Source organism: Maylandia zebra, linkage group LG17 (genome assembly GCF_041146795.1).
Source record: "Maylandia zebra isolate NMK-2024a linkage group LG17, Mzebra_GT3a, whole genome shotgun sequence".
NCBI classification, from domain to species: domain Eukaryota; kingdom Metazoa; phylum Chordata; class Actinopteri; order Cichliformes; family Cichlidae; genus Maylandia; species Maylandia zebra.
In genome coordinates this window covers 4,718,038-4,730,209 of record NC_135183.1, presented here as the reverse complement: position 1 = coordinate 4,730,209, position 12,172 = coordinate 4,718,038, and the positions used below count along the sequence as shown (strand labels likewise).

The window sequence follows — 12,172 nt, the reverse complement described above, 5'->3', positions numbered from 1 at the left end:
TCATTTAAGCATGCATCTTCTAGAAGGGAAGACGTGCAAGGCCGGTGTCCCTCTGCAGATCTTCCACTCCTTTGTTTGTTACAGTCAGCTTTATAGAAGCGACCCTATCATAATACCCCCATGGTGTACTGCAAACTCTGTCTGTGTGTGTATGCACGAGCGCGTGAGTGCCTGTGTGTGTGCGCGTACTCGTATGTCTATGTGAGTGCACGTGAGTGAGTGTGCATGTAGGTGTGGGTGCATCATAACAGTCAAAGCACTGTGTGTGTGTCTCTGTTTGTGACTTCCTGCCGGTCATAAAAGTAATCTCCTCACCTGAGCTACACCAAATTCCTCTACACAACAGAGAAAACAGAGTTAACATATTACAAACACTGAGACCCCCACCCAGGTCTCCCCTGGGCAATTTCCACTCAACATTAACTTCTCTTTGTCTTACTTTCACAGTTCAAAGTGGGTGGGCCTCCTAGAAATCTACTCCTAAATTCATGACACACTCAGGCCTTTATTGCATCCAGGGCAGTGTCAGTGTCTCTACAATAATTCTACATCCTACCTAACACATTTCTAAACTCTCAAATAAGCTACGCATATCTTCAATACCCAGCCTGCTATAGGGCGAGTTGGATGAGAGGAAGAAGATGGATGGATGGATAGAGGAGCATTTGGACCCAGAAACTGTTACTTACTTCAAACTTAAGAAGCAGATTTAAAATTTTTTTGAAGCTCATTAGAAACAAAACAAAGCATTTTGTATCTCTCATCAAAAGGCACAGCTAAAACACAACAGCCAATACAGTGAGGATAACCTATGACAGGGGAGAGTAAATTCCATGCATCATGCCTGTTTTGCAAACAATGAAGCTAGTGATATTTTGACTAAATTTCATTTAAGCCCCAACATTTTTCTTTGATTGGTTGATTACATTTTTTTGAGTCAATCTAATTCAGAGTGAGCTTGTGAAACTGCCTCTTTCAAAAGGTTTTACTGAATAGATAAATGAACATACATTTGAACCCTAATTTTGTACAGAGAATAAAAGAAAACAAGAAACTGAGATACAATCAACAAACAAATGAAAGACGTGCACTGTTTGAAGGAGACATGCAGCGCTGGCCTCCATGCTGCACGGCTTGAGGTGTCTGATCATTTCCCCACTGCTGATAGAAGTCTAAGCACTGCAGCAGTTTCACAAACATGCATCAACAAGCTTGACCTGTAAAAAAAAATTGGTGTTGATCTTCGTGAACCCATAAAATGGGCCGTGTTTTCCTTGGATATCAGTGCCATATAGAACTTGTGTAACAGTGTTTTCAAAGTGAAGTTTTCTTGGCAGAATTTGATGTTTGTGGGAACCTTACACTTGGTTTCTATTAAGAACATCAAAATGATGGTAGTTTTATACTGCTGTAAAGTAATCCAGGTCAAACTGGATGAAAACCTGGTGATTTTTATGTTTCTGCTGTGTTTTAGTTATTTCATGTGACATGAATAGAGTGAGGACGGGCGGAACAAGAAGACTGGGCTGTAGCTGTAGGGCACACAGAGGAATGTCAGAAATGTCTGACACACGCACTGTAGCGAGTGTGTGTGAATGGATAGTCTGGATTTGTGTTAACTCATTTTTTAATTTAATGTATGCGCGTCTTTCTTTGTGTGACTGGGTCGAACTCGTTAACCTCGGCTCAGGTAGATGTTGGGTTATTCTAAGCTTGCCCTTTAGCGCTCGCTGTGCCTCGGCCGTATTTTCTTCCTTTCCACTCATTGTCTCAGTGTAGTGTCTTGAGGTGAAGCCGTCAGTCTTCCGCTCGCTGGAAATCCCCGTTCCCACACTGCTAAAGTTCCAATGCTCTGACAGAAGTCCTGCACTGGCCGCAGTCAGGAATACTGCCTTGTGTTTCTCAGGTTTCCTTTCAGCATTCTTCACAAGCGGGTGAACTGATCATGAGACGACTTGTTAGACAATTTATTTCTCCAAACCCAGCCCCATTTTGCTTTGTCAAACCAATCAGACTGTAAGCCCACCTTGAGGTTATTGATGCTAATATCATATGAAAGCTTTTACAATACTAAGTGGAGAAAAATTTGTATCACAGCAAGATTTCAGTTGATGTCACAGCACATTTGCTCTAACAAATACTAGTCCAGTTCTACCCAGTGTCCAAATAAACTGCCTAACTGCCTTTATGGTCCTCAGCCAAAAATCCAGACTTTATACTACTTTCTAGATTACTGCTTCCACTCTGTGTGGTTAAAAAGAATGTATTCATCCATCTAAACCTATTGTTTTTAACTAACATCTATGGTTATACAAAACCTACACGGATATATTGATTATGATGTTTGACAAATTCAGATTAAATCCACCTGATTAAATATCTCAGTCACACAGCACACAGTGTAGATGCACACCCCCATTAAACACTGCTTAATCATAAAAATGTCTCAGCTTGGCTGCTGCAGCAGAGGGTTTAACCATAAAAGGCATCTTCTGAACCACCAAAAAGCCCAGACAGACAGTGTGACTCTTGACCAGACAAATGACTGTTCACAAATGTCAATCCGAGGGTGTATTAGTGGCTACTGAAAAAATGTGCTTCCTGTGTTGTGGGTTTGATTTCCTTCTCATATTGCGTGAGATGTGGAAGAGCAGAAATACAATTGGAACCCAAAGTATTTGAGCAGTGGCGCTTCTTTGGTAGCTTGCCTATAGTGGATTTTAAACAATCAATATGTGATTGAATACTTAGATGCAAATTTTTTGAAGGTAGTTACCGCCTGAAGCCATCAGCATCACCAAATGTAATAGTTTAAATTTGAGATGCTCTTTCAGGCCTTTACTGCAGCTGCTTTCAGTTGCTGCTTGTTTGTGGGTCTCTCCGCCTTCAGTTTTACCTTCAGTCACCGAAGATTGCTGTCTTGGGTTGAGATCAGGTGACTGACTTGACCATTGAAGAATATCCCGTGTCTTTGCCTTGACAAACTCCTGGGTTTCTTTTGCAGTATGCTTTGGATCATTATCCATGTGCACTGGGAAGCACTATCTGATCCGTTTTGCAGCATTTTTGTGAATCTAAGCAGAGAGTGCAACTCTGTGCTCTTCATAATTTATCCTGTTACTTCTATCAGCAGTCACATCATTATTTAACACTATTGATGTGGTTCCAGTGGTTGCCATACGTGCCCATCCCATAACACTGCCTCCTCCATGTTTGACAGATGATGTTATGCACTTCAGAGCCGATTCTCTGCTTCTTTGTGCTCTTCTCTTAACATCATCAGTGGCGCAAACCACTGGTCACATTGTTCTGTATTTTCATTCATACTGGCAATTGTAGACTTTTCCATTGTCACTTCTTTGAAAATGTTGGTTTGTTGATGTTGTGAAGTGTTTTTTCCTAATCAAGGAAATAATTCTGTCATTTTGCACTGCAGTCATCTTCTGTGGCTTGCTGAGCTGCCCCAGTGCATTCATTCTTTTTATGAAGCTACCAGATTGTGGAAACTTGATTGAAAGATAAAAACTCCTTGTCTGTCAATTGTGTGATTTCTTTTAAGCCTATGAAAATGGGAGACTTTGCATAAAAGCTGACGTAAACAGTTAGTCTAATGCTTTTGTTGAACCCTTTGAATTAAAGCTGAAAGTCTGCACTTGAATTACATCCTGATCATTTGATTTAAAACTCTGTGGTGGTGTACAGGGACAAAACTGCCAAAAACAAGCATCATCGTCCAAAAACCTGTCGACGTAAATGGCCTGGTAAATGGCCTGTATTTATATAGCGCTTTACTAGTCCCTAAGGACCCCAAAGCGCTTTACATATCCAGTCATCCACCCATTCACGCACACATTCACACACTGGTGATGGCAAGCTACATTGTAGCCACAGCCACCCTGGGGCGCACTGACAGAGGCGAGGCTGCCGGACACTGGCGCCACTGGGCCCTCTGACCACCACCAGTAGGCAACGGGTGAAGTGTCTTGCCCAAGGACACAACGACCGAGACTGTCCAAGCCGGGGCTCGAACCGGCAACCTTCCGATTACAAGGCGACCTCCCAACTCTTGAGCCACGACCGCCCACGACGTAACTGCAGCTTCACAAGGGTTAACTTGAAAACAGTTTTGAGGCAGATCCAGAGATTTTCAGTTAAACAACTTTTCTCTCCAAAGCAAAATGTGCCAAACACTGGGGCTTATGTTAGCATGTGACATAAACTTGAACGTTGTAAACATCTGATTTGTTTTACTTTTCAATGGTTCAATGTTCTTTGTGCCCTTGAGACATCATAAATTAAGTAATGTAAATTCATGAAATGAAACTTTCATGAGTCCCGTTTTTGTTTTGCATGAGGCTTTGGGAGCAGATGTATTGTTCATCTTTATACTTAGATCATCACATCATCTACATGTAGAATGGCCATTAATATCATCAGCAAAATTACAGTAGGAAGTATGGGATATATCAACAATTAACATGTAAGCAGTGTTTGTTTTTTTTAATTGGTAATTGTAAATATTGGTTTAAATATAGAACTTATTTATCTGAATACATGTAGACAAATTACCAAAAAACTTTTTAATGTCCTATATTATACATCCGATAGATGTAATAACTGTTTCTCTTTCTGCAGTCATCCAGTTTGGTTTCGTCTCTCTGTTCGTGGCTTCTTTCCCGCTGGCTCCTCTCTTTGCCCTGCTGAACAATATCATTGAGATCAGATTGGATGCCAAGAAGTTTGTTACAGAGCTGCGTAGGCCAGTCGCTGCACGAGCTAAAGACATTGGTAAGCTAATCTGACACTCAGTTTATGAATCGCCATTCTAAGCATCAACAAGATGCTACAACTCATCTTAAACCAGTCTGATTTGATTCTTTGAGTTAGCAGTGGCTTCAGGCAGTTTGGCTAATCTCACTAATACACAGACTGAAACCTCTCAGCTTGATTTCCAAGCATTTTTCACTGTACCCAGATACTTTTAAAGAGGTTTAATAAGCCCAAAAGCCACACTGTAAGGCAACCGATTCAATAACATTTTTCTAGGTAACTGATATCACCAGAATGATGGTTTGCCAGCGAAATAATTCACTTTGGATTATTAAAATAAGTAAATTCATAATCATCAGATGGATTATTTGTCTATGTGTAGCTAAGCTCTGGTCTATATGCAGATCACTTAAAAATTAGCTAACATTTGCATCACACTCAGTTATAAATATATCCTTTAAATACTTTATAGGTAAAGTTTAACTGACTGTCTCAGTCCCTATACAGTTTTATTACTGTACTTAATACAGACTTTCCTGTTTTTCCTGTTTATTCCCTTCAACTTATCCTTCTGTCTTTTTTGCTTCTCACCTTACAGGCATTTGGTACAATGTACTAAGTGGAATGGGCAAGTTCTCAGTCATTATAAATGTAAGTATAAACACAGTGTTCCACTCTTCCAGGTTTCTAAATTAGTAAATGAGGCAGATGCATGCAAAATAAAAACCTGAAGATAATTATTCTACAAATATTGTAGTAATATATGTGTTTTAATTACTTCACAAAACACCCAAACACTTAAACATTTATCACTGTTGGTGCAATTGGTAATCAATTTAAAGTCCTCTACAGCTCAGTTTATCTTGGGGAAAATGGTTGTATAGTATATATGTTGCATATACTGCATGGATCTTCCACTTCTTCATGTCTTTATAAGATTAAATGTTACCTGTTTTTAGAGACCGGAGACAGGAATGCACTAACAAAGTTGGCATAATGGTGCATTTCCAGACTTCTCTAACACAGATCTCTGTGCTGCTATAAGATAGGTGAAATTCAAAGTGCCTTAGAAATTATCAAATGAAAGAACAGAGAACAAGTGTAAAGTGCAAACGGGTCCAAACAGATCTCCTTTGAGCAGCACCTGGTGAGGAAATCCTCCTTTTAAAAGGAAGAAACCTTCAACAGAACTAGTCTCTGGATGGGCGGCCATATTTCTTGACTGATTAGTTAATAAGTAGTTAAATAATTGTTTATTATAGATTTTTAATAAAAAAAGATATTTGCAATTTTGGGGCAAATTTTACACGCAGGCATGGATAATGTGTGAAATACTCTTTTGGATCTGCTGATTAGACCTTTTGTCAATTTCATAACCTCATGAGATCCCAGAGTTGTATCTGAAATACATAAATATGCAATGTTTGTGGAGGGGAGGGGGAAGGAGGGTCAGGAAGGTTCTGCTTTGCATTTGTCTCTGGCCAGTGAGCTAAAGCCCATCTAGTTTACTTTTAATACTAAACAGATTTGTGGCAGATCCAAAAACAAGCAGCAGGAGTTTTTAATGTAATCTAGATCTGAGGGATTGGACACACACTGTGGACCGTGGCTGCTGGGGCTCTGTGGGTCTTCTCAGCCTGGCTGGGGGGCTTCTTTGCCTCTCTCCTGCTGTGTGCCCAGCCTGGAGGCTGCAGTCTGTGACCGGCTCCCGGTGCAGACGGCTCCCTGTGATAGCGTTTCCTCACCTGGCTCATGTCTGTCCAGCCCAATTTTACTTTTTAAGTGTGTGTGTGTGTGTGTGTGTGTGTGTGGGGGGGGGGGGGTGGTGGTATGTATCCATGATTGTTTATATTAATGAGAGTGTGGGGAGTGAGTTGGAGGGCAGGGTGGGGTGGGCTGCTTTTAACCATGTAAAGCACTTTGTGCTACATTGCTGTATGAAAAGTGCTTTATAAATAAAGATTGATTGATTGACCAGGAGCTTCACAACAATAACAGATGTGTATCTATCAGTTCTACTGACTTTAATGTTCCTTAAACTCAAATGTATATTAAACAAATGCACAGTTTACCAGATTTTTGCTCTTTGTAACCCCTGTCCCTCCTCTCACTGAAAAGAACAAGCATCAGTCTGAGGTTTTCTGTCCTTTACAGCTACAGATAGTTTGGCTTTGAGTAATAGCTGATCGTATTCTGATTTGATTCTGGTCTTACAGTAGCTTAATAAGCTACATTCTTCACTGTGAGAATGTTTCCTTAAAAATCAAATTGTTTGCATATATAAAAAGTGAAGGAAGAAATGTGAACAGCATAAAACATGATTCAGTTTTTATACTTTTCTATATCACTGGTCCTGACAGACAGACTGTTTCACTCTTTCTGTTTTGATCTCTTTGTCTTTCTGTCTATAGGCCTTTGTGATCTCCTTTACGTCCGACTTCATCCCTAGGCTCGTTTACGAGTACATGTACAGTCCGACGGGCACCATGCACGGCTTCATTGACCACACGCTGTCCTACTTCAACGTGTCCGATTTAAAACCTGGCACAGCACCACAGAACTCTGAGCTTGGAAACATAACTTTATGCCGGTAAAACACACACCCATGCTCACGAAGTATATTTGTAGCAATTACGTTTTGCTCACATTTCTGTGGGACGAGCACTTCTGTATTCAGCAAATAGCCAGTCAACATGGGAATACCTATTCAACTTGTTTATTCACTTGTCATACATGGACAAACGCTGTGCGTTTGGCCTTGTTGCTTTTGTTCCCTCAACTGCCAGTGAAGTATTTGGTGAGCATTCAAGAAAACATTCAGGCCAATTCATCTATTTTTACATCTGAGGAATTTAATTTGGGGAAGGATAAAACAGCATTTCTGTGTTTTGTCATAACTTATAATTTTGGCCTTTGCAGAAACATGCAAACAGTGTCTCTATTAACAAGGATTCACTCAGATTATTATGTATAAATTAAGGTTAATGGCCCTTTAATCTTGACTAAAGAATGTTTGTTTCATGGAGTTGAAATCTTCTCTTTATATCTGAACTTGTATTTGAGTTTAGGAACTTTATTTAGTGCTTTGAACGTTTATCACTGGTCTCAAAAATGTTTCTGTGATAAATTTAGTTAAACGTTGCTAATTTTGAAAATCATTACAAGTTTGGATTGCTTAAGAGTGTTTTGTTTTGGGTACAACAAACACTTTTTAATGCTCAACCTGAAGGCCTGTTCTGCATCTAATATTAAACTCCAATCTGAGGGAGGGACAGCTGATTTATTGATTTTTTTTTTTTTTCACTTGATTTTTCTTGAGTTGGGTTGTGCTACAGGGCTAAGGGCTGCAGTTGAATGAACCAAAAACCTTTTGTAGTCGTCACTATCATACCAAATATTGATGTATTAATATTTTGTGCTAGCTACAAATGTGAAACACTCAATTAAACGGCGAGGAACTAAGTTCTTGATTAAGACGCACCATCGCACCCTCATGCAAACTGTAATGCCACTTTGAATGTGGAAACAACAAGAATGGATTGGAAAGGCATTATTGCAAAATGCACAATTGTATCTTTTATGCATTTTCACTCATTCCACTGGTAAGCATCTCTTTCATAATATCAATATAAAGCTTTGCAGAGGAAAAGGTCATGGATGCCAGCGCCCACAGACAACTGAGGCCGACCTGCTGTTACATAAGATGGCAAAGAATTACTATGCGAGAATGCAGTCTTTGTACCACTGTAGGCTGATATGTCACATCGCAAGAATGACCAGATAGTGTTCGCCTTGAACGTTTCATAGGCGTGAAATTGGCTGCAGGATGTTCCAGGAAGATTTTGTGTGTCTGCAGTGAGCAGAGCTGTGTAGTCATGTATAGACTGTATCTAGACAGTGCTGCTGATGTGGGCAGTGCCTCTGGGCTCAGGGCAAATGATTCAGCTCTGAATTTCAGATTCTCCAGACAATGGTTGCCTTTTTTTTTTCCTCCTTCTTCTTTCTGGCCCAGTTAATTTGGGGTTCTGGACATATGGATGAATGCATGCAATAGTCAAGATGAATGGATGGATAATAACTATCCATCCATTCAGAGGATGCAGAGATGAGGGGAGATATCATTGAACTGATGATCAGATAACAATACAAAGGAATGCTTTTTAAGACAGTAAGGAAACTGTTGAAATGGAAAGATATAGAAATACCAGTGAGGAAATGAATGAATGAAGGCAGGGGGGTGGTGCTGCATATGGATGGGTGGATAAATAGATGGATGGTGTGACAGAAGCTACCCACCAAGGTTTTACATTTTTAATAAAATTTTAAAAACAGCAGTGTGAGGAAGTTGAAGATTCTGCATCAGTGAGCAGAGCATGACTGTACATCTCCGCAGTCCTTTTTGTCCTACAGTGTTGTCGGTGTCATCAAAATTCTGAATGTGAAACAAAGAGTTAAACATTTTAAGACTATGTCAAGAAAAGGACATTTTCCTTTTCTATTTTCCATTTTTGATGATGTTGTGATGCTGATGTTAGCTGTTTTGTGTAAATTTATATGAAAATAGCAGTAACAGTGTATCTGGTTAAAACTTTAAACAAATAATTTTTATATTATTATATCTTTTTAGTGTATAGCTATTTCAAAACTGTTTATTTAAGGAGATGAAATTTGAAGTGTGGGATGTTGAGTAGCCCCTGGCGTAGAGTAAAAGCTCACTTTTAAAACAAAACAAAAAAATCAGTTTTAAAACAGATTTGGAGTGGCTGTACCTCCTCTTATATCACATCTTTGACCTTTGACCTCCATGTGTCTGACATCTACTGATATAAGTTGGTTATAATAAAATTATATTTAGCTTGAAAGTGTAGATTTCGAGTGATTTACAGAAAACAAGGAACCTACCATTATAGATGGAAATGTATTGAAAATCATAATCTTAGAGGAAAACTGTTAAAATTGCCATTTAGGTATATACCTGCTTTATATCAAGACAGTACTCACTCCTGAGCTGACAGGAAGTTGGCTTTGCTAACAGGCTTATCAGCAGGAAGTCAATTGAGGGTTAAGCGGTTATGCAATGGATTATCAAATAATTTGTAAGGAGAGGTTTCCTCTCAGCATTAGGAGAAAATATTCTTTATTTTCAGTGCTTGGTTTAGTAATTCAATTCAATTCAATTTTATTTATATAGCGCCAAATCACAACAGCAGTCGCCTCAAGATGCTTTATATTGTACAGTAGATCGTACAATAATAGATACAGAGAAATCCCAACAATCATATGACCCCCTATGAGCAAGCACTTTGGCGACAGTGGGAAGGAAAAACTCCCTTTTAACAGGAAGAAACCTCCGGCAGAACCAGGCTCAGGGAGGGGCGGCCATCTGCTGCGACCGGTTGGGGTGAGAGAAGGAAGACAGGATAAAAGAAATGCTGTGGAAGAGAGACAGAGATTAATAACAGATATGATTCAATGCAGGGAGGTCTATTAACACATAGTGAGTGAGAAAGGTGACTGGAAAGGAAAAACTCAATGCATCATGGGAGTTTTAAGGAGTTATTAGGACATCGTGATAATAATGAATTGCAGTGGTCCAGCCTGGAAGTAATAAATGCATGAACTAGTTTTTCAGCGTCACTCTGAGACAGGATATTTCTAATTTTAGATAGATATGATACAAACCACTGCAGCGCATTACCTGTAATACCTACAGCATGCTTTAATCGCTCTAATAGAATATTATGGTCAACTGTATCGAACGCTGCACTGAGGTCTAGCAGGACAAGCACAGAGACGAGTCCACTGTCAGAGGCCATAAGAAGATCATTTGTAACCTTCACTAAAGCTGTTTCTGTGCTCTGATGAGCTCTGAAACCTGACTGAAACTTTAATATATTGCCTCTGTATTAGTTTGCCATTACAGTATATTAATACTGTATTTGAGCAAATATTTGAAAATAAACTGGAATTACAGCAAAAACAAAAATGTCACAAGTGAAATGTTGAACAAGAATTCTAAAGCTGCTTAAACTAATGTCTGTTAAGTCAAGAACTTATGAAACAATAATTTAAAAACTTACTTTTTCAGGTTGGAGAGTATGGGTAATAGGGTTGTGACAAACATAGCACAGTAAAAAAAAAACCTTGAAACTTATAGGGAACAGGTCAGGAGAAAGGTACAGTAGTGAGTGTGTACAGTAATCTGTAAAACATAGTGGAACCACTGTCATGGATTGGCCTCCCCAGAGCCCAGACCTACAACATTACTGAAGCAGTGTGGGATAATTTTGACAGAACAGAACAAAAGTCAGTCGAAATCCAAAAAGCTTTGGAATGTCATTCAAGAAGCCTCTTAAAGACCGCTACCAACAGACTGCTACTTTTAGCTACTCCCTTATGTATAAGGAGTTACTACAGCTCTATGTATGATTTGGGAGTTTTATTTTGCCAGATGCCCTTCCTGAAGACTACTTGAAGAAATTACAGGAAAAGAATGACATGAAAAGTTTCTTAAAGAGTTCAGGCTGTGTTGAAGAACATTTGATTTGGTTTTCTGTCAGTTTATTATGTTCTTTGTGACGTAATACCAGACTGATTTGGCTACATCACGGCAACACCGAAGGTGGTCATATAAAATATTGACTTTACATTTTTTATTATTATTATTTTTTTGAATTGTACAACTGTGGTTTTGCCTTATGTTTTGTATTTCCATGTATGTTTGCACATTTAACTGAATCACATTTTCCTAGTGAAATATAAAGAGATGGGGACTGGCTCAAGACTTATATTACTGTACGCTGATTGCATTGATCCACATATAGTGTAAAGTTTAATACAGTATATACTGCCATTTGCCAGCATTAAATAATCCTCCATGTTTTTAGTTTGAAATGAAACGTGACCTCATTGGAAAAACAACATAAAATTTTGTGCCCCCAAAGTCTGCCCTCCAAAAGATTGCATCCGGCTCCATTTTCCTGCCTAGAGCGATCTAGAGACAATGAATAAACTGCACAAGGGTTAAAGGGGTTTGGGGCAAATGTGGGGTGATGCCAAACCTACCAAATGGATCCAATATGAAGCTCATATGTTCGTACAACAAACAGGATGATAGCTAACAGCTACCATGTTGCGTAACACAGGTTTACTGTGTATGTATTTATTTATTTATTTATTTATTTATTTATTTATAGATGGGAATGACCCAGACGAACACGCTCGTCTCACATAGTAACCCTAATCTTATTGAGAGGTCTTCTGAAAGAATATTGAGTTAAATGCTTCAGTGCTGCAGAGCTCCACTATTTTAACCAAACATGGAGCTTTGAGAAAACACATGCGTGCACACACACAAGAACAGAGAGAAAAATCATCTTTCATAGCACAACTGTATTTGTGA

At 39.1% G+C, this 12,172-nt stretch overlaps 1 protein-coding gene across 9 annotated transcripts in view; it reads left to right on the top strand.

Annotated features, from left to right (window-relative positions):
• Nucleotides 1-12,172, top strand: part of ano2b (anoctamin 2b) — a 74,540-nt gene that overhangs the window by 55,848 nt on the left and 6,520 nt on the right. For all 9 annotated transcript variants that reach the window (XM_024805699.2, XM_024805700.2, XM_024805698.2 and 6 more), the window contains 3 exons: nt 4,636-4,788; nt 5,369-5,421; nt 7,182-7,360. In XM_024805699.2, the coding sequence (XP_024661467.1) occupies nt 4,636-4,788; nt 5,369-5,421; nt 7,182-7,360 (385 nt within the window). The remainder of the gene's footprint in view (nt 1-4,635; nt 4,789-5,368; nt 5,422-7,181; nt 7,361-12,172) is intronic.